This window comes from Erythranthe guttata, chromosome 2 (genome assembly GCF_056151865.1).
Source record: "Erythranthe guttata isolate IM_541 chromosome 2, IM_541, whole genome shotgun sequence".
Classification (NCBI taxonomy): Eukaryota; Viridiplantae; Streptophyta; class Magnoliopsida; order Lamiales; family Phrymaceae; genus Erythranthe; species Erythranthe guttata.
In genome coordinates this window covers 444,062-471,330 of record NC_142534.1, presented here as the reverse complement: position 1 = coordinate 471,330, position 27,269 = coordinate 444,062, and the positions used below count along the sequence as shown (strand labels likewise).

The following is a 27,269-nucleotide window of genomic DNA, read 5'->3' as shown; positions in this document are numbered from 1 at the left end:
AAAAAGAAAATAAATGATGGTTTTTCCCTAAAACTAGTTTAAAGTTGATTACTTTGTAATTGTTAAGTAAAAGTGGGTTTAATGGTCGATCCGATCGTGTGAAGTGGGCCCGAAAAATCTTCCGAATTAGTCCTTTTATCAAGACAAATCAATCACGAGTTATTGAACAAAGTATCAAGGATAATATTAATATTTCGATAATTTCATATATAAAATGTAAATGCTAATTGAATATTATAATAAATATTTGATGTACTTGTATGAGTTGAATCTACAAGACAATGGTCAATGTGTACACAGAAGTAGTTCCACACTTGATTTGAGCATAAATGCATAATGGTACATTAATTTTATAAATGTACAATGAATTATGGGAATTAATATAGGTCAAAATTCACTGCAATTTATTGAAGCATGAAAAGACGCGCCAAAAGGAATCCAAAGGTATTAACTTACAACTTTAGCCCCCACCACCATCAGTGAAACATGGACTTGGTATTCAAACATAATTAATTAAACATTACACTAAAATGTGTTGCAATTTCAATTTTTTTTTAATAAATAATCAATAGTCTAGAACATCGTTAAAGTAGAAGAATAATATATGATACATTGAATTATAAATAATTATTTATAAATGTAGTAATAATATATTAAAAACAAAAATGGAACTTATAGAAGCCCATACTATGAGGCGCAATAAATAACTCAAACCTAAAAAAGGACTCACCATTTAATGGGCCATGGCATTTTGCAGAGCCCCAATGAAATAATAAGTTATTCCATCTTCACACTTATACCACTCACTTATACTTTTAATTATTTTATTATTGTTACAAATTTTTTTTTATTTTAATAAAAAATGAATCCGCTGCCAACGATATAGATGTTCAGGATAAACATACACTATTGTATAATAACTTGCAAACCATATTAGGCTAACTTTGTGTCACATGTTCGATCCAACTACCGTTTACAAGAGAATTCGAACATTAGATCAATTAACACAGATCATTTATTGAATATTTCTCTTCAATATGTGTAGTTATCTTCACCACAAGAATAACACTAATTACCACCAAATTGGTAAGGCTATTTAGGACATTTCACACAAACTAAAACCTCAATTTGACACTTTTATGAATATGTATCATCCAACGGGAATGATAGTGTAATTAATTAATAAATAATTACTAGAGAACAGTTCCTCTCTTCCATATTTTCTGTCCTTTATAATAATTAATAATTATATACCAGTCCTCTGCAAAAGAAAAGATTGACAATTATATCTGTGTACCGGTACATACATTCATTGGGGTCCAAAACACCTCATTTCTCCACTCCCACCAACAATTAGGCAAATTAATAATCTATTTCATTTTTCTTGTTTATTTTTTTTAACATAGCAACGAACACTTGATTCCAATTATCTTCTTTCCCCTGCTTCACTCTCTCTGTTTACCTAATCCCATTAAAATAGAAGAAGAAGAAAGCTTACATGGATCACTCATTTTACTACATAGCCCTATTTCTCAGCTTCCATATTTTTCTTGTCTTTTTCTCCACAGGTAATAAATTTCATGCCAAGAACTCTGCTTTTAGCTTAATTTCTGTGATATTTGAACTGGGTTTTGCAATTACTTTTGATATGTATAATCTGTGAAGTGGGTTTTGCTATATTTTTCATTTTTAGGAATAAATGTGTGATCTTTGAGCTAAATGTGTGATCTTTTATCGTTTTTCATTCTGGTGTAGTTGCGTTTGGAGCAACGTTCACATTTGTGAACAAATGCCAGTACACAGTTTGGCCCGGTATACTAGCGAACACCGGTAGCCCTAGACTCGACAGCACTGGATTCGAGCTCCCCCAAGATTCCTCCCGGACATTCGTCGCCCCCGCCGGCTGGTCCGGCCGGTTCTGGGGTCGAACCGGGTGCGCATTCTCCGGCTCCGAATCAGTCTCTTGCCAGACGGGAGACTGCGGCTCGGGTCAAGCCGAATGCAACGGCTCCGGCGCAGCCCCACCCGCGACTCTGGCGGAGTTCACACTCGGCACCGGCGGTTTGGACTTTTACGACGTCAGCCTCGTCGACGGCTACAACCTGCCGATGATAGTCGAGGCGTCGGGGGGTTCCGGCATGTGCGCGTCGACCGGGTGCATCACGGATCTGAACCGGGCCTGCCCGTCGGAGCTCCGGGTTGGCGGCGGTGAAGCGTGCAAGAGCGCGTGCGAGGCTTTCGGCAGCCCGGAGTACTGCTGCAGCGGCGCGTTCAGCACACCCGCCGCCTGTCGGCCGTCGGTCTACTCGCAGATGTTCAAGTCGGCATGCCCCAGATCGTACAGCTACGCTTACGACGACCCCACCAGCACTTTCACCTGCGCGTCGGCGGATTATACGGTGACGTTTTGCCCCTCCATGCCCAGGTAAAAATCATTTTCTTAATTCCCAATTAAATTAAAATTAAATAAATATATATTAATTAGTTTAAGAAAGAATCTAGCAAAGATAATTTTTGGGTAAATATTTTGCAGTCAGAAATCATCAAAAGATCCAAGCCCGACAGTGACAGCACCAGAAACAACTAATGCTGATGGGTCTCTATCAGGAACAGACCCAACCAACGGGTCAGGATCCGAATTTGGTGTAACGGGTTCCGACCCGAATTCGATACCCGGGTCAGGGTCTGAAGCAATGTTGCCAGATGGATCTTGGTTGGCTGGTTTAGCCATGGGGGATTCAACTAGGGTTTACAGCTCACCCACTTTTCATTCTGTCTTGTTCTTTGCCTCTGCCAGCTTTTTTTTATCTTTTTTTTCTTAGTATTTTTAAGGTTATTCAGACATCGAAAACAAGGCTATTTCTTCAAGGGGATGAAATTTTGGCTTTTAGTTAGGGAACTGTATTTTTTTTTTTTTTTTAATTTTGTTGGTATTTAATTTTCCCCTTGAATTATGTATATATATTAATATTATGCTTGTTTCTATATTCCTAGTGAAAAACCAAGTGTTCAGTTTTCATGGTTTTCTTTCCGTTAACTGGTAAATATTTTGAGGTAGACAAGAAAGAAAAAGCACGCAGTGATGGTGTGAATGTGTGTGAAATTGTTGGTTAATTGTCTGTAAAAAGAGAGCTCCCCTTTGCTGCAATTACAAGCATAGCTTTCTCCTTTACCAGACATCTTGTAATCTTGTTTTTATTTGACTTGTATTTAAATAATTTAATCTAATAAAAATCAGTTTTTTAATGCAGTATAGACTATATATATGACTAATAATAGGACAACATAAAAATGTCTACAAATGAGTATTCCAATGGTAATAATACAAGTGAATAGCTTACCTAAGTTTTTTATTGCTGAGTTTTAACCTTAGTTGATGATTCAAGAAACTTCTAGAAACTTCTAATAATGATACTAGAGCTGAAGAAACTACAAAACTCCATCTACTCTATAAATATTTCGCAAGAAAACGAAACGAGAAACGAACATTTTGTCATACGTTGTTTGGTACTCCGTTCGTGTAAAGAACACACCTTTACCCGAGACAGAATAAATACGAACATTCGAACAACGCCTCCGAATTAGTACTAGTTCAAAAAAGCTTGCAATAACACCAATGCAAGAATTACATATACATATATATAGTTCGCTTACTCGACCGCCGAATTACGATAAAAATATACAAAATCGGCCACATTATATATATTTACCTTTAGCCTAGAAATTATGCTGCAAGAACAAATGTTCTTGAGGAGAAGCGGGACCAATCTCTTCCACGAGACTCCTCAAAGCATCTCCGACAATATTCCCGTTACCCCCGTTTTTAGTTTCCGGAATATTCTTCCCATCAACAATATCCGATTCCGAAACAGAAGACTTCCTCCTCTGCGAAGAAGCCACGCTCGGAAAAGTAATCCAAGACGGAGCCCTAATCTCGATTCTCTGATCTTCCATTTCCGCCCCATCATTTTCCGAATTCGACCGATTCCCCCCCGATCTTTGAGAAGTTTTCTTATGCATCCTACTACTCCCCAAAACAACCTCAGTCGGCAAAATCGGCTGCTCGTTACACGGGCTCCCCATTAACAAAGCCAAAGCACGCTCCAAAGCTGTAGTAACCTTATCCATCGAAGGCCTTTCCTTCCCTCTCATTCTCACGCACTTGCACGCTATATTAGCAATCCTAGTCAGCGCTTCAAGATCTGACGGAGGCTTCAAGAACGGATCAAGAATCGCTTCGATTTCGCCACCTTTAATCAAAGGCACAGCCCATTCGACTATGTTCCCTTCTTCGTACTGCATGTCGATAGCTTTTCTCCCACTAAGAATCTCCAATAGCAAAACACCAAAGCTATAAACATCGGATTTCGTCGTGAGGTAGTGAAGCCTGTAGTATTCGGGGTCGAGGTATCCGAGGGTGCCAGCTGGCAGCTCGGCCAATGGCGAGCTACTATTTGCAGGCCCGAGTAAGGAAAGCCCGAAATCTGCCACGCGTGCATTGTGCTCTTCGTCTATTAGAATGTTTGAGGACTTAATATCACGATGGATGACAGGTGGACAAGCGTAGCCGTGTAGATATTCGATTCCTCGAGCTGCTTGTACTGCGATTGTCACTCTCCTCACCCAATCGAATTGCTCCTTCGTTTCGTTTTCTTTACTGTGGAGGTGTTGGTGTAACGAGCCGTTAGCCATGAACTCGTAAACCAAGAGCCTCTCTTCGCTCTCTTCACAGTAACCGAGCAAATTGAGCAAGTGTGCGTGGTTTAGCCTCGAGAGCAAATCGAGCTCGGTGTGAAATTCTTTCGAGTTCTTTTTCAAATCGGGTGAGACTATAGCTCGTTTTACTGCAACTGTTGTGCCGTCTTTTAATACACCTCTGAAAACACTCGAAAAACTACCCTTTCCCACGACCGATTCTTCCTTAAATCCACCCGTTGCTCTTTCGAGTTCTTCGTAAGAAAACATTTGAGCCCTCCTAATTTTCATCTCGTCCAAATCGGGTCGGATTTTACCACTCTCTTTACGCAAAGAACCATTTGTAGTACTTGCTGTAGAAGTTTCCGAGCACCTGCAGTTCCTCAGCCTGTACCGAACGTACAGAACCGAAATCAAAGCGACAGCTGTCACCAAGAAGACAGCAAAAGAAACTTCCGCAATAACAATCGGCATTTGCACTGACCAGAACTTCTTCTCGCTCTCGTTTCTTTCAATAGCAGCGCTCGAACACGACCTCACGCACTCGTCCGAACTGCAAACCGAGCAGTTGTACCCGCACTGCCTATCGGATTTCAAACTGCACTCGCTGATCACATACATTTCGTTAGGACAGCCGTTGCTACAAGGCAAGCAAATGTGGGACCCCCGAGACTTGCAAGGCAAACTCGCGTTTTCAAACTCGTACGAATCGCTCGAACAAGGTGTCGACTTGCAAACTCCCGGCGAAACTGCTAAAGGCAGAGACGTAGGGAAACTGACCCCCCAACAAACGGGTAAAAGCGACGTCTCCGCGAGAATTCCGCAAGTGAAGTAATCGCCGGCAGCAATTTCATAAAGCTTAACTCCATTCGGTGGCGGTGTGCTTTTATCAACTGTATAACCCCAACAAACAACACCTCTATCACTACTCCTAATCCCACAAGCATGAAATTTTCCCCCAACTACAGACAACATATTATCCACCGGAGCAGAGTCAACGTTCAGTTGACCCGAATACAAACCCGACCCGCTAGAAATCTCTTGTTCAAGATCCAAACTAGACCCCCAACAAACAACTCTCGAATTAACCCCTTCGAGAATCCCACATACATGGAAACCCCCTGCTGCAATTTTTCGAAATTTCAACTCTTTCGGTACTAACCCTATCACATTACTACTCGTTTGATCGCCCCAGCAAAATACGCTCCGATTTTGAGCAAAGAGGCCACAATTAAACTCAGAACCGGCGGAAATTGATTGGATCTGCCCATCGAAATTGTAGCTTTTTGTCATGTTGTAACCCCAACAATCGACTAAGGAAGTGTTTCTCAACTTACCCATCAAGGGTTTCCGCAGCCCGCATAAATGGTGGTCTCCGGCGCTGATTTCTAGGTACTCCGAATTTTTCGCCATTTTTAGGGGTACCCCCATTTGGATGAATCCGGTGCTCCCCCAGCAGAAGGGCTGATTTGAGTCCATCTGAAGCCCACAGACGAAGCCGCTGCCGGCGGTTAAGCCGAGGAAGGGCGAGTAATTTGGGGTTGCATGAACGATGGCGGGGTTTGAGCCGTAGCAGCTGGCTAAATGCGAGCCGTCGGATTTTAACCCGCAGAATACGGGTCCGTTTTCTCCGTATGAAATGGCGATGGACGACATTGATCCCAAACTGGATACTCCACTGCAGAAATAGGTAAATAACAGCAAATAAATCATCGGATTTTTCCTCTGCTTCATCTTTTTGAAAGTTGACGGGTTTGCTCGGATCAAGTATGGGGTTTGATTTTATGATATCCGACGGGGTTAGGTTTTGCAGGAGGAGATGGTGGTGGTGGTGGTGGTGATTGGTGAAGGTGGCTGAAGCGTTTCACTGTGTGTTGTGTGTGTGTGTGTGTGTGTGTGTTGGAGAGAGAGAGAGAGAGAGAGGAGGGAAAGAGGCTGGTGGGAGCATTTAATATGAATCTGACGGTGGAGATTTGTCGAGTATCAATCCAACGGTCTGTGTTTATCCTTATGTAATAAAGCGTATGCAGGCACCGCTGGATGTCACGCTCGCATTTAATGCATTGTTTGATGGAGTTGAGCTATTTATGGATTTTTTAAAATTTTCCTTTGTAATTAAATATATTTTACTCCTAATTCACCTTTCTTAACTATAATCTATAATTATGTATGTGTTTTTACTTTTTATATAATAAGTAGGTCAAAACTATAAATTTGAATTACATAATATTTTAGTAATTTCTTTACTTTTTTTTGTTAGTAACTATGTAAATGTGTATTGCTTCTTGATTAAACTAATTAGATAAACTAAACATTCAATTTTGGGGAGTTGGTGAAATTAGCCTCAAATAGAATTTATGATTCCTACAAGTTACTCTTTAACTCTATAATGGTTACATTAAATTATGTGGAGTATATGTTACACTAGTCATCTAAGTATAGAAAAATCTTTTAATTTAGGAAATTATAATTTTCTCTTTCTAATTATTTTTAGATAACTAATTTACAAGTAGACGTATTAGCATATATACCTAACTCGCGTTCGTATTAGTAAGTTATAAAGATTTACGCAATCCGTATTTTCCGCACGTATATATGTAATATGCATGTAATTGTGTTTAATTTGAATTAAATATATGAAATCGTCTGATGTATTTAACAAAGTGTAGCATTTACGAAGCTCTCGTCAGATTTTATAAAAGCATTAGTTTAGTAATAAATAAAATCCTAAGAATCTTTTTGGTTAGACAACCTAATCTTCATTTGTTAGTTTAATGTAGAATGAATGTAATAGAGATTATATCATAGCAATAATAACGATGGGACTAGATCTATATGTCTAAACTTTGTTGTAGATGCGATTTGAATTCAAATTAAATATCACTCCTAATTATAAACTAGATTTGTACATTTATTCAGCTAGTAATATGCTATATAGTTAATAATATTGAATCATATTTATAATACGCATATGCTAAGTGATTTGATTTCGATCAAGTAGCTCGTGTAATCAATTAAATACCCAAATCTACTCTCATCGTGGTTATATATATTATAATATAATATATATAACCAAATGCATACATATATAACAATATATTTTAATGGGTTCAGTCACACCATACACCATAAATTTTTTTTTTTTCTTTTGGAAGAAACTCGCAGCTAGCTATATAAGTGCACTGAATAAATCTACATTATCGTATTCTATATTTTTTAATAGATGGGAGAGAAGCTTCGGGATTTTGGGACGACTTTTATGCTTCTATTGTGATTAATTTAAATGCTAAGATACAAAATGGTGCTTTTTTCCAGGATTATTACCTTTCTACGTGTCCCTCACGATGTTATTACATTAAATAAATTAATTAATGGAAAATCCGTTTTAATGTGACATTCATACGACAAAAAATGATAAACTTTTATTTAATGGGCTATGATTAAATAGGGCCCATTAATCATGTTTAATTCGACATTATTAAATGTGGACTGAAACTTGGTGGGCCATATACAATGAGCCGCTAGAGGCCTTCCCTCGGCGGCCCGGCCCATTAATATACAATTAAAAAAATAATTATATTAATTAAAGATTATTTATTAAAAAAATAATATTAATTTCGTAATTAGCAATCAAATCTTGAGGGAGGATTAAAAGGGTAATAACAGTAAGATTAATCAGTGTCTGCCATTGTTTCACCTCGAGCAGAGAGACGCAGGCCATTAACAATTCAATCAACTATCCATTTATTGACTGCGCTAGAAACTCATAGCAGCACACACTGGTGTGTGTTTACACAGTGAAAAAACAAAGGAGGGGAGAATTTAGCCAATTGATCGATGATTAGTGCAGAGAAAACGTGTTGAAAGATGATTGATTAGTGATTGAGATATGGGGCGAGAGATCTCGGCGTTGGTTCAACCCAAGTGTTTGTTGATTTTCGTGGCGGCTTTGGTTCTGATATTTCTCGTTTCTTCCTTCTCTCGGCAAGTAAGTCTTCTCCTCTACTCCGTGCCGATTATTCCTTTTCATTTTTGATGTTTTTTATGCGTTTTTGTTTTAGTTTGAGTCTGCGTTAGTTCTGTAATTGGCTATTGGAATTTGAGATTGAATTGGCAAATGCCTGTTTGTTTTGGATCTGAATTCTGATTGCCCTGTTAGGTTTTTTTTTGTCGATTTGGGGGAACCGATATTTTTGTTTTTGAATTGATCAATTTAGGTAGAAACTCCACTTTTCTGAGCTAAATTTACAAATTCATGATCTATACTTAGAAGAAACACAGGACTTTTTGGTATATGTACTGCAATTTAACTGGAATGTAGACTTTGTTTCTTATCTGTACATGGATGTATATATAACTTCGTCTTTGGAGTATAATGTCACGTCGTGATTGCTTGAGAACAAAATCGAAATCGAGGAATCTATGCTATGGATGTTAGTTTCTTATTGTTATAATTTTAAAATTATAAAGTTATCATGTTAGAGTACTCTCGTTAAGTCATTACTGCCGCTGACATATCGGGTGTGTGCTTTTTTACTTATCTAGTGTGGGCTTTCTCCTTTATATTTGCAGGAGGCGGAGAATGTGGAAGAGAATTATGAGATTACGCATAGAGTATTTTTGGATGTTGACATAGATAAGCAACGTATAGGTAGACTCTTCGTATTCTACCGTTCCGTATTCTATATCATACGGATTTTATGAATCTCCTGCCCCAAAATCTCATTATGCATTTTATATTTTAGTTCACGTATGAACCTTAAATCAGATTGTACGGATTGTGATTTCGATTGATGGCAGTTAAATGAAGGATTCTACTAATACTTTATCTTTCTAGTGTGTTCTCTTTATTTATTTCTTTTAGTAATGTGGCAATATGTATGATTTGCTTCTAATGCTGTTTCATATATTAACATTGTTGTATGTTCTGCATGTATTTCTTCCCCCCCCCCCCCCCCCCCCCCCCCCATATCCTACTCTGTTAACGCTGCATATTTTGCAACTCTATCCACAGGAAGAATCACAATTGGACTATATGGTCAAGTTGTGCCAAAGACTGTGGGTAAGGTCTTCCGTAATCCGTATTCTTCTTGAATTTCTCCATGTTCAGCAGATTGCCTTTTTTTTTCCTGATTAGATTCATGCTTCTCTTTGCAGAGAACTTTAGGGCTTTGTGTACAGGTATTTCTTAAAACCTATCCTAATTCTACACATTTGGCATTCTTGAACTGATGCTTTAATTGAGATGCTGATTTTTGTATTTCCTCTCTCTCTGACTAACGTACGTTTATTTTTGAAACAGGGGAAATGGGGAAAGCTGCAAATGGAAAAGTTCTCCACTATAAGGGAACTCCATTTCATCGTATTATACCTGGATTTATGATACAAGGTGGAGACATTGTTTCTGGAGATGGCAGAGGAAATCAATCCATATATGGCGGAACCTTCCGTGATGAGAATTTCAAGTTAAAGAATTCACATGCAGGTCCATAATGATTTATAGTAACTTGTAGACATCTCTCTCTCTCTCTCTCTCTCACACACACACACACATTAACACACAGTAAACATGCAAAGAACTCACTCTTATTTATCTCAATTTGATTTATTTGAAGGTATTGTGTCCATGGTGAATTCAGGGCCCGATTCCAATGGTTCGCAGTTTTTCATTACAACAGTCAAGGCTTACTGGTAAAGCTTTGATATTGACGTAGCATTTGTACATAGTTTAGTAATATGATATTAGATTGCTTCAATTGAAGAAGTATTAAAAAAAAAATCAATATCAAAGTTTTGCTTGTGAAGTCTAGCACTGAAATTTCTTCACGTTTGTTTGGAAACGGGGGCAGGTTGGATGGTGAACATGTTGTTTTCGGTAAAGTGATAGATGGAATGGACACTGTGTATGCGATTGAAGGTAGTGCAGGAACTTACAGTGGGAAACCTCGGAAGAAGGTGATCATTTCCGATTCCGGTGAGATACCTAAGAGCAAGTGGGAAGAAGACAATCGAATCTCAGTAACGTGACTATAGAAGAAACAGGTTTTCCATGTTTTAACTGATTTGGTGTTAGTAATGTAAGTGCAGTTTTTTAAGGGTTGAAAAGTAACTAATTTTAAATCCTGGAATTTCTTTTTGAAGTAAATGAAGAGAAGATAATTTTATTTTATTATTTATTATTTTTTTAAATGTTTGAATGTTGTATGAAACCATTCATTATTAAGAAGCCTTTTGTGTGTATCTTCACCCCATGCTCCTTAATTTTCTTAATTTCTTCTGTAAATTACTAATTTAAATTTTGTGGGGAGCTTTATGTTAAATTACGGTTGATTAGTGCGCATTTTAATTTAATTAATCAATTGTCTACCACAAACATTCTTCAATAAATTGATATACATGTATAAAAAAAAATCAATTTCTTTTCCAAAACTAATTACAAGATTAAAAAAAAACATTTCGGATTTACTTGATTTTTTTTTTTTAATTTTTAATTTTCTGAATAATTGGCATTATTCCAGTATTTTCTGAGTAAAAAGAAAATTAATGGAGCCGACCACGAAATCATGATCCACAATTTCCAGCTCACATAGTCAATCCCACCACCACCTTCTCCGACCACTCTAAAACAACCGCGACCCCTCACCACCTACGCCACCGCCAATGGACAACACCGCCGACGACCCCAACAAGCTAGCCTCCACACTCCACGAGCCCACCGCCGCCGCCGCGGCGGCACAACCCCTCCTCAGACCATACCCAACAGTACTCGACCCACCCTTAGCTTCCCCCTCCGGCGCCGACGAAGACCAATCACAATTCCTCCAGATCTCCTACAATCACGGCCCTCGCTCAATCAAAGATTTACCGTTCCTCCTCCTCTTCTCTCTCCTCGTCCTCTCCACCTTCGGCCTCGGAATCTTCGCCTCCGTCCACAAAAACCCTCACCGCTCCCAAATTTCATCCTTCATTTACAACACCACCTCTTCCTCCTGCACTTTTCTCACAGATGTACAAATTCCGGCCGACAGTTTCTTAATTAATTTCATCGATCTCGATTCGCTGCAATCGAGAAACTCCGGCCTGTTGAAGAGCATGATATGGACACTCGTAATCACTCTAATTACGAGCGGGCCCTTCGCCTTATTCGTGCTTTTGTTGCTCAAACACTACACCAAGCAGATAGTCTACGCTTCCCTTCCATTCTTCGTCATAATCCCAATCTCGATCAACGTCTACTGGTTCGTCGCGTGCACCGTCAGCTCCCGCTGCAGCGCCGCCTTCCCTTTAGCGTACCGAATCGTCGTCCTCATTTTCGTGTTCTTGCTAATCGGATTAGTTGTGTGGATTTTTATAATGAACTGGCATAGAATTGAGTTGACTGTGCGAATTGTCGGGGTAGCTTCTAATGCACTGTCGAAAAACTTAGGGTTGTTTGGAGTTCTTCCGGCTCTGATTGTGGGGTTGTTTGTGTACTATGTGCCGATTGTCGTGTTCTTGATATTTTCGAATCGGAACGGAAAGATTGTGCCGAGAGAAGAGAATGGGGAGTTTTTTTGTGTTTGGAAACAGGATAGTTGGGTGCCTGCTTATTACACTCTAGCGATTTTGACGATGCTTTGGTCTGCTGCTGCTATGGTGGAAGCTCAGGTTTACGTGATCAGTGGAACTATTGCGCAGTGGTATTTCTCGAAGGACGATGACTCAGCGCCCAAGCATGGAATACGAAGTTCGTTGAGGTTGTTTTTTATCGCCATGTGTTAATTATTTAATCTATGTATGCCATGCTAACATTATTTAATCTTGCACTCGCCGGTTATTTGTTTCTTGAGGCTGGCCAATCTTGAGAGTGTCGATTATATGATTTTGGTTAGGATAGATTTGAAGAACTAGATATCTCTGTCAGATTTCTTATCGGATAATTTCCTTTTTTGCCACTAAAGTAATTATTACTCAGTACTTTGTAGGATGATCTTTAGTTAGTATCGCCCCTTCGATCGTCCAATTTGGATTTGCGTTATTATTTTTCAGTTATGATTTATTTGCTCCTTATTTGTTTTTACAGAAATGCATTTGGCCCCTCCTCTGGCACAATATGTTTCTCCGGATTGCTTATATTTATTGTGCGTGTAATACGCTCTGTGGTCGATAATGCGAGACAAGAAGATGCTTCCGGAATTGTGAACCTCGTTCTGCGGTGCTGTGCGAGTGCTCTATTAACAACAGTTGACTTTCTGAACAAGTTTACGATAAACTTTGCTGCAATAACTGGCGAAGCATACTGCAGTGCTGCAAGGATGACTTACGAACTTCTCAAACGGAACCTTCTATCGGCTGTATTTGTGGAGACTGTTTCCACTCGTATACTCGCTGGAATTGTGCTCGTGTTATCAGCTATTTATGCTGTACTGGTAAGTTTTATATACATTATTAGGCCTTGTTTGGTAATTCTGATTAGAGTTGCGCCTTCTTTGGAAATTGTGATTTACGTTTCAAGTCCACGATAAAAAAAAAAATGAAAATATGGGCCGGATTTTAATCGAAAATATGGAGGGTATGTGCTATCCGTTTCTTTTATTGCTTTTTATTTACCTATATATCGATTTTTTCTAGTTAAGTTTCTGTCTCCGTAATATGCAGGTATGCGTTGTTCTAAAAGCGGTGGTTCATCTCGGCGACGATGCGTATTTTGTGGCAGTAATGGCGTGGGTTTTGCTGATAGTGATTTTGGGATACTTCGTTCACGTATTGGACAATGTTATAGAGACGGTGTACGTGTGTTATGCGATAGATAGAGACAGGGGAGAGGTTTATAAACAAGATGTGCATGAAGTTTATGTTCACCTTCCAATCAGTAGAAGTCATAATTACAGAGCAGGTTTTGCTGCAAGAACTCCACTTCTTGTTTAATAATGTAATAAATCTCAGTTTCATCTGTGTTGTGTATTATTATCTGTAAGTTTTTACTTCTCTCTTCTTGCCAGAACCCAGGTTTGTGCATATCTGAGATTCTTTTTTTCATTTTTGTACTGAGTTTTGTTGAATAAAATAAATTATTTTTGCAGCTTTTGATCACTGCTATTTAATCTATTTATAATATTTAATATATTTATAATAGTATCCCAAGTTAAGTTCATTAATTTATTAAAGGCTAAATTTATTGAACAAGATACTATAGTATGTACCTAAAAAGCTAATATAAATCTTTAGTAGCTAAACAATTGTTAAAATATTATTACAGGAACCATACCGATTCCAGCACAGCAATTTTGATTTTTGTATACGAGGTATTTTCCATAAAGTATGTAGGTGCTGATGTGGCATTTAGCAGCTTGTCTCCACTAAGGATTAAGATAGACCACAAATTAGAGTACTTCCATAAGAAAGAAGTTGATAATGTGCAGCTGGTATAGCACATGCTCTTCTTTTACATGTAAAATTATACTATTAAGATCTAAAATTTTAATAAAAAAAAATTATATATAAATATAAATATAAATTAAATGATAAAAGATGTTCTTTACATGATCCAATTTATAGAAATATTAATACTTTCATTAATTATGTATGCTATGCTCCAAATTGATTCTAAGAGAACCAAAAAAAAAAAAACACTTACTTATTTCACTATTTTTAGATATAATTTACATATATTAAAGGATTAATGTGTCCATTATTTTTTAATTAATTTAGTTCAGATTGGATATTGATTGACATTGTTAGACTTTAGTGTTTGTAAAGTATGTATATTTTCTTGATTCTCTTATATATCAATCACATCTTGCGTGGATTGGTTGCATCCAATAATAGTAGTACTATATATTTGATAAAAGGAAAAAAAAAAAAAAAAAAAAATAACACACATTCCATGGGATATTTTTATGGGAAAACTCGAAAAAAAATTGGGAAGTGAAATTAAGAAATGTAAAAATGCATGTGGATAGAGGAGTCGTTTTCTATGAAATTTTGCTTCTACGCCAAGACAAGTAAATAAATTTGAGCAGATCGAAGAGATGATCATGAGATTTCAAGTGCTTCATCCAATACAATATATTCTGATTCGGACTCCCTAAATCACATTTTATTCTGATTATATTATTTATATATATGTATGTTCTAAATAATGTAGAAAATGAATTAATTCCTAATCAGTTTTTTGCATAATCAGATTCGTTCAACTGATTTTTGATTTATGTATATGAATTCCACTAATAATAATAGCAAAAAATGAATATGATTATATGAGGCTAAAAGTAAGCACACCCAATTTCTGATTTTTTAATTTTTCTTTTTAACAATAATAAGAAACCCTTATTTAAATTGATATAAACTGCACAAATAATGAGGATAATTCAGTAAATATGGTCCATTATCCATTATGTCCACACACACGTCATTTCTAACATGGTTAGACTCGTAAAAATAGGACAATATTAATGGCAATTTCACTTACCAAATCCTATATATACACCATCCATCCATCCTATCTTAATTATTACATAAAGAAAAAAGCTTACCTAAGAAATAAAAAAACAAAAATTGACCCCCATGGCAATGGCTTTCAAGATGGTATTACACTAATTTATTTCACCATCATCTCAATTTTCTCTCTCTCTCTCTCTCTCTCGCACACACACAAATAATTGATTTTGATTAATTCGTGATTTCCATGTTTTTAACTTATATGTATTTTGTTTGAGAAATTAATGATTAGGGTTTTGTGTGTGTGTGTGTGTGTGTGTGTAGGCGATAACAGGAATGTGTTTGACAGAGGAATGCAAGAAGTCGTTCATGGAGATGAAGTGGAATAAGGTGCACCGCTACATAGTTTTCAAGATCGACGAGTCATCTAAGCTTCTCACGGTGGACAAAGTCGGCGGCCCAGCTGAAGGCTACGATGATCTCACGGCGGCGCTGCCTCACGACGACTGCCGCTACGCCCTCTTTGACTTTGACTTCCTCACCGTTGACAACTGCCGAAAGAGCAAGATCTTTTTCATTGCATGGTCCGTCCTTTTATTAATTCCTATTTATCTATTTTAATCACTACTAATTTCTTTTATTAATTGATTTACCTTTTTCTCTTCTGGTGTTTTTTACTTTATTAAAATTATTTGTCGCTTTAATTATGTTTTTAAAATTACTTTATTCAATTTTACCTTTTATCACTCTCAACTTTACAAGTTAATTAAGACTCGGAGACATGTAATGGTAAGGGTATTATGGTAATTTTACATTCTTTTTAATATACGCGCCTCACAACCCAAAACGACAAATATTGTATGTAAGAAACGAGTAAAATTATATGATAATAAAAATGATTAAATATTATTGATGAATGATATTATTTGCAGGGCACCAAGTGGATCAAGAATTAGGGCAAAAATGCTGTATGCAACCTCAAAATATGGATTAAGAAGAGCATTAGATGGCATTCACTATGAAGTTCAAGCTACTGATCCAACTGAAATGGGATTTGATGTCATTAAGGACAGAGTCAAGTAATTAATTGGGATTAATCTGATATGATTAGGGTTAATTAATCAGATCACGTCATGATATCTAATCACCTTTTTTTGTTTTTAATTCAATAATTAACTCCACTTTATAAATGCTTTAATTTTAATTTTCTTTTTTAGTCTTTTCACTAAAACCCTTTTTTCTAAGTGGTGGTGGTAACTGTGTTACTGTAATCTGTCCTCTAATTTGTAATAATATACTTTGTGATGTCCTTATCATCTGATTAGCAATATTTAACAATAAAGCAAAATAGTTCTTAATTTTTTTATTTTTGTTTAATTATTTATTATAATTATTATTTAAAGAAAAAGAAAAAGAAAAATAGTCCATTATAAGTAATTTATGGGCCCAAGTAGAAGCTGATAGGGAATTAGGGTTGGGACCTCAAATGAAAAGATGGGCTGAAATTGTAATGGGCCCAATTTTATTGCCGTCCACATAAAAATGCCGGAAATATGTACAATTCAATTCGATTAATAAAACCAAGTTTAATTTTAATTTTAATTAAATCATTCACATAATATATATAAATCATAATTTTTTTTAATTAAATTCGGAAAACATTAGTACAACCAAGGTACTACAAAAATAAATGCAACCACCTGAGCATTTAAGAAGGATATAAATTATAATTGCTTTATTATTACTATCAGGGCATCTCGTCGGTGCCGGATTAAATTAAAGTTTTTAAAGGAAACAAATGTTGTACAATTATTGGCGTTTAGGTATACCTCTGTTTCATTTAGTTCAATAATAATAAAATAATCAAAACAAAAATATTTACATACAAATTTAAGAAAAGAACATAAGCTTGTTTCTGTGTTCTTTGTTTTTTTTTTTTTTTTTTTAATTTAAAACAAAATTAATTTTTTTTAGTATCATGGGCCATTGTTAAATTTGTGATAAAGCAAATCTCGCTAATAGAATAGACCACGCTTTATTTTTCTCAAGACAAAATTTCTTTACCCTTTACACCTCTTTCAAGGCTGTATTTCTCTTTATTTAAGACAAGCAAGCCCATTTACTTTTTAATTTTACTCTCTACTTATTAAAATTAAAAAAAATAAAAAATAAAAAACAATTTTAATTACATCCCATTTTCTATCTCCAATACGCCCCCTCAAGTGGTGGTAAATTACATTTGACGCATTGCACTTGAAATATTTATATTTTTAAATGAGTGGCTGTGAAATTCGAACTCAGAACCTTTCATTTGGCCTGACTCTGATACCATGTTGAATGACCATTTCAACCAAAAGCTTAAGTTATTAGTGAAATATACCATTTAATATTAATATCTCCAATAAAAATGATGATTATTTTTTATTATTTCTCTTACTAGATTTAAGGTTAGACATATAGAAAAAAGAAAGAATAAAAGAAAACAAAAAGTAAATAAATAAATATTTGGCGCTTCGTTCGCAGCAATATATTTGCTGACTCATCAGTCAATGGGTCAATCATCGACAAATTAAAAATAGTCCCTCTGAATAATTAACGGCTATAAACAAGATTAATTAAAATAATAAAAACAATAATTCCCTCTTATATCATTCATTCTATCTTCACTTCACTCTCTACATCTTCACCAATTCAAACTCCACACTCTCTTTCTCTCTCTAAAAAACCATGCCTTCTCTCTATCTTCACTTGTTCCTCTTGATACCTGTACTGGTTGGCCATGTTTTTGCTGATGATCGAACGGCTAAAACTTACATCGTCAGAGTTGACAGCGAATCCAAGCCGTCGGTGTTCCCTACCCATTTCCATTGGTACACCGCTGAGTTCACGGAACCCACCGCCATCCTCCACGTATACGACACCGTTTTCCACGGATTTTCCGCCGTGTTGACGCCATTCCAAGCTGCGTCGGTTCTCAAGCACCCATCAGTCCTCGCCGCATTCGAGGACCGCCGCCGTGAGCTCCACACCACTCGTTCGCCGCAGTTCCTGGGTCTGAGGAATCAGCGCGGCCTCTGGTCGGAGTCTGATTACGGTTCTGATGTTATAATTGGAATTTTTGATACGGGGATTTGGCCGGAGCGACGGAGTTTCTCCGATCTGAATCTCGGCCCCGTTCCGAAACGGTGGAGAGGAGTATGTGAAGTAGGCGTGAAGTTCAGTTCGAAGAATTGTAACAGAAAAATCGTCGGGGCTAGGTTTTTCTCGAAAGGGCACGAGGCGGCTTCTGGATTTGGGGGAATTGTTGGTGGTATCAACGACACGGTTGAGTTCAAATCGCCGAGAGATGCCGACGGCCACGGGACCCACACGGCCTCCACCGCCGCCGGGAGACACGCTTTCAAGTCGAGCATGGAGGGTTACGCTTCCGGAATCGCGAAAGGCGTGGCGCCGAAAGCGCGCCTGGCGGTTTACAAGGTGTGCTGGAGGAGCGCGGGCTGCTTCGATTCCGACATTCTGGCGGCGTTCGACGCCGCCGTGAACGACGGTGTCGATGTAATTTCGATTTCCATCGGCGGTGGCGAAGGCATTTCCTCCCCGTATTATCTCGATCCAATTGCAATCGGTGCGTACGGCGCCGTTTCGAGGGGGGTTTTCGTTTCCTCTTCAGCTGGAAACGACGGGCCTAACGGTATGTCAGTCACTAACCTCGCCCCCTGGCTCACCACTGTCGGCGCCGGCACAATCGATCGGAACTTCCCGGCGGACGTTATTCTCAGCGACGGAAGAAAATTCTCCGGCGTATCCTTGTACTCCGGTGAACCACTGAACGGTAAAATGTATCCACTAATCTACCCCGGCAAATCAGGGATACTTTCTGCTTCCCTTTGTATGGAAAACTCACTCGACCCTAACCTGGTGAAGGGCAAAATTGTCATCTGTGATCGCGGTAGCAGCCCACGTGTTGCAAAGGGATTGGTCGTCAAAAAGGCTGGCGGCGTAGGAATGATCCTCGCCAATGGAGCTTCCAACGGAGAGGGTCTCGTCGGAGATGCCCACTTGATCCCAGCTTGTGCAGTGGGCTCTAACGAAGGAGATGAAATCAAGGCCTACTTATCCTCAAATCCTAAAGCAACTGCAACAATCAATTTCCAGGGCACTGTGATAGGAATCAAACCCGCTCCGGTGGTTGCTTCGTTCTCCGCCCGAGGTCCAAACGGGTTAAACCCGGAGATCCTCAAACCCGATTTGATTGCACCCGGAGTCAACATCTTGGCTGCTTGGACAGAAGCAATCGGTCCAACGGGTCTTGATTCGGATACCCGTAAATCAGAATTCAATATCTTATCCGGCACTTCAATGGCTTGCCCTCATGTAAGCGGTGCAGCTGCCTTGCTCAAATCCGCCCATCCTGATTGGAGCCCCGCCGCTATAAGATCAGCAATGATGACCACTGCAAACTTACTCGACAACTCTTTTAACCCGATGCTGGACGAATCCAGTAAAAAACCCGCCAACCCGTATGATTTCGGGTCGGGTCATTTGAATCTTGATTTAGCAATGGATCCGGGTTTGGTTTATGACTTGACCAACAATGATTACGTTAATTTCTTGTGTGCGATTGAGTACGGACCCAAGACAATTCAAGTGATCACACGGTCGCCGGTGAATTGTCCGGCGAGGAAGCCGTTGTCGGAGAATTTTAACTACCCGTCGATTGCAGCTTTGTTTCCGAGTGGGTCGGATGGGGTTTCTAGCAAGACCTTTTATAGAATGGTGACTAATGTGGGCGAGTCGAATGATGTGTATACGGTTAAGGTTGACCCGCCGAAGGGGGTTGAGGTTAGCGTGAAACCAGAGAAGCTGGTTTTTTCGGAGAGTTCGAGGAGATTGGGTTACTACGTGACTGTAACTATCGATAGTAAGAATCTCGTGTTGGATGATTCGGGTGCGGTTTTTGGGTCGATTTCATGGGTCGATGGGAAGCATGTGGTTCGAAGCCCCATTGTGGTCACTCAAATAGATCCGTTGTAGAAAATGGGTTCTAATCTTGAAACTAGGTTGGAAAAAATCCAATTGGGATTGGATTGGATTGCAAATGGTGTTTCTAACACATCTTCTTGAAAGGTGTGATGGGGTGACAGGGGAAAATGCATTATAGTGTGTTATTTTCTAGTATTTTTTGCTTTTTAATGTGTGTTGATGTATAATGTATGTATAGATGAGAAATTGTATGTGATCATCTTTACAAGTGCAAGAATAGTGTAGTAGTTCTTGCAGTTTGCCATATCCTATGTTTGCTGTTTTACTGCAAAATCTTACATGAAGGGGACAACAAGAAAGTAGAGTACTTTGAGTAATTGATGATAATATATTTTCTAATTAATTGTTATTGATAATCCTCGGATCAAGATTCTTTTCATTACAACATTCTTTATAACATGTGACTTTCCTATGATGCCTTGTGATTAAACATGTGGTACAAAATCATTACTAAAGGAATGCATGCCTATCTTTAAGGAAGCAGCAAAGGGAGATTAATGAGTAAATACAATTAGCAAAGTAACCAGTTTGACTGAGAAATGATTACCATAAACTAATATTATATAGTGCCTTGATCATACACAACAATGCATCTACTAAATTATTAAAAAATAAATGAAAAAAAATGCAATAATTTGCAACTTTATTAAATTGAAATACAGTGATGATTTATTGAGAAGATAAGATATGAATGAAAAGGATTAAATCCAAGTGTCTGGATTGGACCCAAAATAGTGTGATGTGATTAGGTCAGATCTTGCACTCGACATAATCCTACCTACTTAAAAGCAATTCCTATTCATGAGTTTGAGTTGGAAAAGCATTTCAACCTAATACTACAAATAATAATATTGATTGTATATAATCTATATCTTCTAGACCTTTTTTTACGAGTTCTACTCCTTTGATCGCCGGAAATGTCCACCGAACACCGGTCTTTTGCCGGAGACGATGAGTAATTGGGCGGATGGAAAATATGTAAGATATGAGAGTGTTTAGAAGAGAGTGTACTATTAATTGTAATTGTGGTAAAAAAAAAACTTTAACCCTAATTATATAATTGTCACGTGGGATCTTTCAATCACATAATCTATTTATGGAGAAAATTCTTAGATTGAGTCTTATGACGATCTTGAAGTCTGCTCGCCACCTACCTCGTCCCCTTCTTCATTTTAAACGTATCAAGAACACTTCGTCAAGGTCAATGGTCTTGGCTCTCAGTTCGCTGATGTGATGCTCGACTCCGCGATCCTTTGGTAGGTGGGCTTTCGGCTCACTGAGCGAGCTCTCGGCCCACTCGAATCCTTGTGACTTACTAGGTTTTAATTTTCACCCTTTTGATCTGAATATGGATTAATAGTAGGATAATTAACATAATTATATTATGGGCTTGTGGGTGTGTTGAATAGACTAGTAATATTAGGGCTTGAGTTAGGTTTGGGCCACATTAAGAAAATAATTGAAGATTTATATCTGTGTTATATTACCGGGCTGACCGTTGGGCCTGGAATTTTAAAAAAGAAAAGAAAAAAAAGAAAAAGAAAATTAAGACATGGTTCTCACTTCTCAGAGAAAGAAACAATCTAGTCGACAGTTTAGCAGTTAGTTTAGAAGTTTGACGGTGACAGCGAAGCCACTGCATCTACGCGGCTTCTCCTCCTCTTGCTTCGTGGCGGAAGATATTTACGCCGTCAACTTTCTTCCTCCTTTCATTCCATTTTCTTGTGTACTAAGATTACCTGCTAATAAAAACCCTCAAATCTCGATCAAATCCCCTAAAATCAAAATTGTTCAAAAAGCTAAATCAAAATCATGTCTTCAGAAAATCCCAAAACCCGCAAATCTATGTACCCAGAAGTTATCCTAACAAACCCTGAATCCAGTTCTCCATTTATCTCGAACCCCACCAGAAACCCTTCTTCTTCTTCCTTATACCCTACTATTGAAATGAATTCCTTAGCCGAAAACCTCTTCCCAGAAACCGAAGAAGAAGACCAAACCCGCGCTATGAATCAGGGAGGAAGTTCTACCTTCGAGTCATCCGAGGAAGTTGTCATCACGATCCCAGGTGCGATCGTTCATTTAATCGATAAAAAACGGAGTATCGAGCTGGCAAGCGGAGATTTCTCCGTTGTTCAGTTGAAACAGGGCGACAACGTTGTCGCTGCCCTAGCTCGAGTTGGGGAAGAGATCCAGTGGCCGTTAGCTAAAGACGAGGCCGCCGTCAAACTTGACGATTCCCATTACTTTTTCAGCCTCAGGGTTCCATCCGAACACGGCGAAATTAACGGCGACGCTATTTTGAACTACGGCCTGACGATTGCTTCCAAGGGGCAAGAGGGTTTGCTGAGGAAACTAGATTCGGTGCTGGAGAAGTTCAGTGCGTTTAGGGTTGAGAAGGCGGCGGCGGCGGTGGAGCAAGGGTGGTGGGGGTCGGTGGCTAAGGAGGTTTCTCCGGCTGAGATGAAGAATAAGAAAGAGGAGGTGGAGAACAGTGCCGCCGCTTACTGGACCACCATCGCTCCGAACGTGGAGGATTACAGTGGGAGCGTTGCGAGGTTGATTGCCGCCGGTTCGGGGCAGGTGATTCGAGGGATTTTGTGGTGTGGTGACCTCACTGTTGATAGGCTTAAATGGGGTGATGAGTTCTTGAAGAAGAGAGTCGGAAAAGGTTACACTTCGGATATCAGTCCCGAGACTTTAACGAGGGTGAAAAGGTATTGTTATTAGCTTTTTCCAAGCATTTGATTGTTGATCATCGATATAATTTGTTTACGTAAGTACATTGCTAATGTTTTTGTGAAGATTAAAATTATGTGTTTACCCTATTGCAGCATTGACTAATAATCAGAAACGATAAATGTTCGTCGGGTTTTCATTATGCTTAGCTGTATTTTGATGCACTAACTGATTTAGTCATTTAGATATGCCTTTTGAGTCTGTTCAAATCTGTGGGAAGTTATTACATCTTTTTTGTTCTTGAAAATATTTTAATGTTTTATTTTTAATTGTTGCTATTACCGTAGGGTTAAGCAAATGACGAAAATGTCGGAGAAAGTTGCGGCCGGGATATTATCCGGGGTTGTAAAGGTGTCTGGTTTCTTCACAAGTTCGGTTGCAAACTCTAAAGTGGGGCAGAAATTCTTCAGCCTTCTTCCCGGTGAAATTGTTCTTGCTTCGTTAGATGGATTTAGTACGTACATTTGATGATTGATTTTTCTATAATTCAAAAGAAAAAAAAAAAAGAATATCAATTTGGGCTTGTCAATAACACGGTTATTATTTGGAATTGTAATTGCAGATAGGGTTTTCGATGCTGTTGAAGTAGCCGGAAAGAATGTCATGTCCACTACTTCGGTTGTCACGACTGGGCTCGTCTCACAGAGGTATTCCCCTTTTTTTTTTGTACTTTTTTCGAACATATGTTAATTTCTGTTAATAAATTCTTAATTTAGTTATGTATATTTATCTCGTGTGACAGATATGGAGAAGACGCAGGAAAGGTGACACACGATGGGCTGGGTGCTGCAGGGCATGCTATAGGCACAGCTTGGGCTGTGTTTAAGATACGAAAGGCTCTCAATCCAAAAGGTGCTCTTAAACCGACTACTCTAGCTAAGGCCGCTGTTCAAGCCAATGCTGCTAAATTGAAGTCAAAATCGAAATAATCGCCGGATTTGTTGTGTCTTTGTGGTCAACTATGTCAAATATTTTATGTTTTTTTTATGTAATTTATAGTTCCCTCATTCCTTCTTTCGCTTTTTTGTCAACGCAACGCGACAACTATTATGTAACACTTGGTACATGCCGACTGGTTTTATTTATTCAAGCAGTTCGATTTCGTTTTGATTCCGATGTTGTAGTAATACAATATGATTCGAGCATCGTTGCGCAATTGGAAATTGAAAAAACATAGAATTTATTCGGTTTTGTGTTTGCCTCAATAGCTGGTCTTGAAGGGTTTATAGGTCTGAAGATCAAGAACCACGCCCGCCACAGAGCCGACAGCTGCCGCCACCGAAACAAGAAGACAAGCCATACTAAGCATTTGAAGACCAATCCAACGACTCGTCCATTTTCCGATCTTGTTTTTGGCTATGTACATCTCCACCGGAAAATACACGGTAAGCGGCCAAAACCCTAATGCACCAAGAATTCCGACCACATCGTTGAAAAACGGCATAAGCATAGCTATGAGAGTTGTCAGTACAACAAAGCACGTTCTCCACACAACACGGAAAAAGTTAAGCTGGTAAACACCAAAAAACGGGACAGGTATATCGTATTCTGCTGTCACGAAATTGCTTCTGCTCCATTTCGCTGCGCTCCATTTTTCAACAAATGCAAACAGTGGCTGGCAATACACCTGAAAATTTATTTATTAATTTTTTTAATTTCATTTGGTGAAATTGATGGGGATTATTATTTTTTTTTTTTTACCTGGTAGGCACCGACGAGATGTACGACGATACTGACATTGGCTATATCGAGTAGCCAATATGGATCGAAAAATCCGAACCCTGTAAGAAGATTTCCAGGTGCTTGGTCTCCAAAAGCAGCATAGCCCATGCATCCACATAGAAGGTAGAATATCGTTGTGACTGCAATGCTAATTGAAGTTGCTTTCTTCATCGTTTTATGTTCCGCAGGTGGAGATTTTATTGTATCCTTAAAATAATTAAAAAAAAAATTAGAAACTAATCGTTGCTGTAAGAAATTAGAATTTGTGTTACTAAATAGGTAACCTGGATTTCGATGAGTATTATCGAGTAAGAATACGCAAAGGCGATTGCTCCTAGAGCTTGTAAGCTTCTCCACATTTTCTGAGTAGGTGTAACCGTTCCGGCATGCGTTATCGTCCCGATGGTTATTCCAGTAAGGCTTCCCTTTATGCTTTTATTTTCTAGCAAATTAAATAAGGGTTTTAAGCATTTAAGTAGTTTTTCTTTTAAAAAAAAATGATTTCTTGGTAAATACGAAAATGTCGGGTGTTGTTATCTTTACCTGCAACTTGGACAATACCGAGAGCGAGACCTATAGTAGAGTACGTGAATGACATAATTGCTGCAACTATGGATAGCCACCATACTTGGTCGAAATCTGGTATTTGCGAGAATAATATTTCTATGATTCCGAATGTTATCATGTACCCGTTGCTCGACATGTGGCATCTGCTCTTCTTGTGTGTCTTGTGGAAACAATTCGATCTTTTTATCGCTCTAAACAAGAAAACGAGTAGAAAAACTTCAATGGGCGGAGAGAAAGACCGATTCTTGATTATTGGTAATTCGTGTCCGTTTTTTTTTTCTTTTTTTTTTGATGAATGCAGTCGTAATTACTTACAGCATGCTGACTGAGGCAGCGATTGTGTAGCCAATAGCCACGCCGAAGAGATTGATGTACTGAATCAGCCCACAAATCTTAACCTTCACCCCACCTGCATCCCAAAATTTACGCAAACGCCACACAAAATTAGCTTATAAACCACAATACCCGAAAACAGAGGCTTTAGAATTCAAGAATCAAGATTAAGAAGATATGTAACCTAGATTAGCTTTGACAGCATCCATATACGTGTAATTCCTCTGTCCAACGACGGGGTCGCCGGATCTGTAACACTTGGATAGAAGATCCGAAGTGTAGAGATTAACGAAAGCGAAGAGAATCATTACAATGGGACCCGCAACCCAGCCCAGTTGCCCAACGGCCCATGCCAAAGACAGCACACCGGACCCGATCACAGCTGTGATAATATGCGATGTCGCAGTCCACAAAGTCCCTGCATTTTTTCATAACTGTATGCAATAAATATATATCGTTTTATGTGTAGAATATCTTGTACGAGGTTGTACTTGTTTATGTAATGAATTTGTTTTTATAACCTGTTCTTTTAAGGCGTCCGTCATCGTCGAAGCATTTGGAGTAGTTCTCTTGAAGGTTTATTGCTCTGCTCTCCGTTTCTTGCGGTTTGGGTTGGGTTTCTACTTGAAGGTAATGCCTTACGTCTTGCCTTTCTTCGACCTAGAATATCACAAAGTTGAAAAAAAAAAACATGCAATAAGTTCGATTAATATAGAAAAAAAAAAAAAAAGAGAAGTCTTTTTAACATGCAAGGATGTGATTTTTTTATTTTATTACAACGCCGTTGTAGATTCTTGCAGGGAGTGTGCGGCTTCTTGGTAACATGATTTCAGTGTTTTCTCTGCTTGGAATATTCTCTATCGAGAGATACTATAAGAGGTAAATCGGAAGAAATAATGGATACTTGCTTGAAAAGGGGAAACGACGGTTTTTTATAGGAGCAAGATTATGGGATTCTTTGTGGCTATAAGACGGGAGTCAACGCAAGTAGACAAAGTCAACGTATGTGCGGTTTGCTGCTGTGTGTTGCACGAAAACCATTATATAAGGTAAGTAGAACAGCATGAAACTGTTTGAACATACGTCGATTTCTCAACTTTTTTCAACATGGTGGTAATAAGTACTAGGTATTAGGTTATTGAAATGTTAACTGCAGTTAGATCTTGATATTTTCGATTTTTTTACATTTAAAAGTAGCATAACCGTGCAACACATTGTGCACTTCACTTTGTGGGAAGTGACATAAAATGCAGGCCATTGTTGGTGGGAGATTGTATTCGGCTTGTGTCGTTTTCGACTTTTCGTGGTAGTCATCTGTGAAATTGCTGTCGATAATAAGTGGAGTCTCGTCGTCAAGGGTTTTCGGGTTTGGTAGGCACAATGACTATATTGGCTATTTATTTCCTTTTTTTCCAGCAATGGTGGGCTGACTCATTTGCCATTAATAGATAAACCTTTAATCAACTAACCAATAGGAGGGAAAATATTATCCATGGAAATACTAACCATTCCAATTATTAGAAATGGAGGGGCCAATTTGGTTCGTTTTGTAGTTCAGGGGTCCTTGGTACATATTCCATAGTTTAGGGGTGCAAACTGTATTTTCCCAAATGTTTATTGATACATAACCATACATGGGCTTTTGAGATCCTACACCGGGTGAAATACACCGGGTAGATCTTTACCATTAATATACACACAAACACACACACACCCACATTGATGTGTGTAGATCAACGGTGAAAAATCAC

General features: G+C 38.4%; 8 protein-coding genes across 9 annotated transcripts; 6 read left to right on the top strand and 2 right to left on the bottom strand.

The window, feature by feature from the left end:
• Nucleotides 1-1,177: 1,177 nt before the first annotated feature.
• LOC105957757 (thaumatin-like protein 1) lies at nucleotides 1,178-3,001 on the top strand. Of its 2 annotated transcripts, XM_012981717.2 has the most exons (3): nucleotides 1,178-1,568; nucleotides 1,756-2,425; nucleotides 2,534-3,001. In XM_012981717.2, exons 1-3 carry the CDS (start codon nucleotides 1,499-1,501, stop codon nucleotides 2,820-2,822), a joined length of 1,029 nt encoding a protein of 342 aa, XP_012837171.2. In that variant the 5' UTR covers nucleotides 1,178-1,498; the 3' UTR covers nucleotides 2,823-3,001. The 2 variants fall into 2 exon arrangements, with proteins under 2 accessions (XP_012837171.2, XP_012837172.1); XM_012981718.2 differs by lacking the exon at nucleotides 2,534-3,001 and having other exon boundaries at nucleotides 1,275-1,568; nucleotides 1,756-2,429.
• On the bottom strand, nucleotides 2,905-6,732 carry CR4 (crinkly4). The gene has a single exon (XM_012981715.2). The coding sequence runs from the start codon at nucleotides 6,427-6,429 to the stop codon at nucleotides 3,718-3,720; it is 2,712 nt and encodes a 903-aa protein (XP_012837169.2). The 5' UTR covers nucleotides 6,430-6,732; the 3' UTR covers nucleotides 2,905-3,717.
• A 1,576-nt stretch (nucleotides 6,733-8,308) lies between these two features.
• Nucleotides 8,309-10,941, top strand: LOC105957758 (peptidyl-prolyl cis-trans isomerase CYP21-1). Its single transcript, XM_012981719.2, has 7 exons — nucleotides 8,309-8,683; nucleotides 9,268-9,346; nucleotides 9,710-9,757; nucleotides 9,853-9,876; nucleotides 9,998-10,180; nucleotides 10,311-10,386; nucleotides 10,545-10,941. Exons 1-7 carry the CDS (start codon nucleotides 8,585-8,587, stop codon nucleotides 10,720-10,722), a joined length of 687 nt encoding a protein of 228 aa, XP_012837173.1. The 5' UTR covers nucleotides 8,309-8,584; the 3' UTR covers nucleotides 10,723-10,941.
• A 252-nt stretch (nucleotides 10,942-11,193) lies between these two features.
• LOC105957759 (Plasma-membrane choline transporter family protein) lies at nucleotides 11,194-13,756 on the top strand. The gene is made up of 3 exons (XM_012981720.2): nucleotides 11,194-12,431; nucleotides 12,758-13,103; nucleotides 13,333-13,756. The coding sequence occupies exons 1-3, from the start codon at nucleotides 11,356-11,358 to the stop codon at nucleotides 13,600-13,602; spliced, it is 1,692 nt and encodes a 563-aa protein (XP_012837174.1). The 5' UTR covers nucleotides 11,194-11,355; the 3' UTR covers nucleotides 13,603-13,756.
• Nucleotides 13,757-15,107: 1,351 nt separating this feature from the next.
• LOC105957449 (actin-depolymerizing factor 5) lies at nucleotides 15,108-16,462 on the top strand. The gene is made up of 3 exons (XM_012981369.2): nucleotides 15,108-15,261; nucleotides 15,439-15,698; nucleotides 16,047-16,462. Exons 1-3 carry the CDS (start codon nucleotides 15,241-15,243, stop codon nucleotides 16,195-16,197), a joined length of 432 nt encoding a protein of 143 aa, XP_012836823.2. The 5' UTR covers nucleotides 15,108-15,240; the 3' UTR covers nucleotides 16,198-16,462.
• A 1,146-nt stretch (nucleotides 16,463-17,608) lies between these two features.
• Nucleotides 17,609-20,510, top strand: LOC105957760 (subtilisin-like protease SBT1.6). The gene has a single exon (XM_012981721.2). The coding sequence runs from the start codon at nucleotides 17,842-17,844 to the stop codon at nucleotides 20,146-20,148; it is 2,307 nt and encodes a 768-aa protein (XP_012837175.2). The 5' UTR covers nucleotides 17,609-17,841; the 3' UTR covers nucleotides 20,149-20,510.
• A 1,147-nt stretch (nucleotides 20,511-21,657) lies between these two features.
• On the top strand, nucleotides 21,658-24,006 carry LOC105957762 (protein EARLY-RESPONSIVE TO DEHYDRATION 7, chloroplastic). Its single transcript, XM_012981723.2, has 4 exons — nucleotides 21,658-22,874; nucleotides 23,184-23,350; nucleotides 23,459-23,543; nucleotides 23,639-24,006. Exons 1-4 carry the CDS (start codon nucleotides 21,970-21,972, stop codon nucleotides 23,823-23,825), a joined length of 1,344 nt encoding a protein of 447 aa, XP_012837177.2. The 5' UTR covers nucleotides 21,658-21,969; the 3' UTR covers nucleotides 23,826-24,006.
• Nucleotides 23,944-26,802, bottom strand: LOC105957761 (amino acid permease 4). The gene is made up of 8 exons (XM_012981722.2): nucleotides 26,296-26,802; nucleotides 26,040-26,178; nucleotides 25,703-25,936; nucleotides 25,501-25,594; nucleotides 25,162-25,376; nucleotides 24,903-25,060; nucleotides 24,598-24,825; nucleotides 23,944-24,523 (listed from the first exon to the last, which is right to left on the bottom strand). The coding sequence occupies exons 1-8, from the start codon at nucleotides 26,341-26,343 to the stop codon at nucleotides 24,098-24,100; spliced, it is 1,542 nt and encodes a 513-aa protein (XP_012837176.1). The 5' UTR covers nucleotides 26,344-26,802; the 3' UTR covers nucleotides 23,944-24,097.
• Nucleotides 26,803-27,269: the final 467 nt, after the last annotated feature.

What these genes read in the sequence shown, in the direction of transcription:
- CR4 (XM_012981715.2), bottom strand. Translation starts at nt 6,429, where the DNA reads ATGAAGCAGAGGAAAAATCCGATGATTTATTTGCTGTTATTTACCTAT.
- LOC105957761 (XM_012981722.2), bottom strand. Translation starts at nt 26,343, where the DNA reads ATGTTACCAAGAAGCCGCACACTCCCTGCAAGAATCTACAACGGCGTT. An exon ending in CGGTATTGTCCAAGTTGCAG is followed by an intron (nt 25,061 to 25,161) that starts GTAAAGATAACA and finishes TTAATTTGCTAG; the next exon opens with AAAATAAAAGCATAAAGGGA. An exon ending in TAATACTCATCGAAATCCAG is followed by an intron (nt 24,826 to 24,902) that starts GTTACCTATTTA and finishes AATTATTTTAAG; the next exon opens with GATACAATAAAATCTCCACC.
- LOC105957449 (XM_012981369.2), top strand. Translation starts at nt 15,241, where the DNA reads ATGGCAATGGCTTTCAAGATG. An exon ending in TGGCAATGGCTTTCAAGATG is followed by an intron (nt 15,262 to 15,438) that starts GTATTACACTAA and finishes GTGTGTGTGTAG; the next exon opens with GCGATAACAGGAATGTGTTT. An exon ending in AAGATCTTTTTCATTGCATG is followed by an intron (nt 15,699 to 16,046) that starts GTCCGTCCTTTT and finishes TATTATTTGCAG; the next exon opens with GGCACCAAGTGGATCAAGAA.
- LOC105957762 (XM_012981723.2), top strand. Translation starts at nt 21,970, where the DNA reads ATGTCTTCAGAAAATCCCAAAACCCGCAAATCTATGTACCCAGAAGTT. An exon ending in TGCTTCGTTAGATGGATTTA is followed by an intron (nt 23,351 to 23,458) that starts GTACGTACATTT and finishes TTGTAATTGCAG; the next exon opens with ATAGGGTTTTCGATGCTGTT. An exon ending in ACTGGGCTCGTCTCACAGAG is followed by an intron (nt 23,544 to 23,638) that starts GTATTCCCCTTT and finishes CTCGTGTGACAG; the next exon opens with ATATGGAGAAGACGCAGGAA.
- LOC105957760 (XM_012981721.2), top strand. Translation starts at nt 17,842, where the DNA reads ATGCCTTCTCTCTATCTTCACTTGTTCCTCTTGATACCTGTACTGGTT.
- LOC105957759 (XM_012981720.2), top strand. Translation starts at nt 11,356, where the DNA reads ATGGACAACACCGCCGACGACCCCAACAAGCTAGCCTCCACACTCCAC. An exon ending in GGAATACGAAGTTCGTTGAG is followed by an intron (nt 12,432 to 12,757) that starts GTTGTTTTTTAT and finishes TTGTTTTTACAG; the next exon opens with AAATGCATTTGGCCCCTCCT. An exon ending in CAGCTATTTATGCTGTACTG is followed by an intron (nt 13,104 to 13,332) that starts GTAAGTTTTATA and finishes CGTAATATGCAG; the next exon opens with GTATGCGTTGTTCTAAAAGC.
- LOC105957758 (XM_012981719.2), top strand. Translation starts at nt 8,585, where the DNA reads ATGGGGCGAGAGATCTCGGCGTTGGTTCAACCCAAGTGTTTGTTGATT. An exon ending in TTTCTTCCTTCTCTCGGCAA is followed by an intron (nt 8,684 to 9,267) that starts GTAAGTCTTCTC and finishes TTATATTTGCAG; the next exon opens with GAGGCGGAGAATGTGGAAGA. An exon ending in CTTTAGGGCTTTGTGTACAG is followed by an intron (nt 9,877 to 9,997) that starts GTATTTCTTAAA and finishes TTTTTGAAACAG; the next exon opens with GGGAAATGGGGAAAGCTGCA.
- LOC105957757 (XM_012981717.2), top strand. Translation starts at nt 1,499, where the DNA reads ATGGATCACTCATTTTACTACATAGCCCTATTTCTCAGCTTCCATATT. An exon ending in TCTTGTCTTTTTCTCCACAG is followed by an intron (nt 1,569 to 1,755) that starts GTAATAAATTTC and finishes ATTCTGGTGTAG; the next exon opens with TTGCGTTTGGAGCAACGTTC. An exon ending in TTTTGCCCCTCCATGCCCAG is followed by an intron (nt 2,426 to 2,533) that starts GTAAAAATCATT and finishes AATATTTTGCAG; the next exon opens with TCAGAAATCATCAAAAGATC.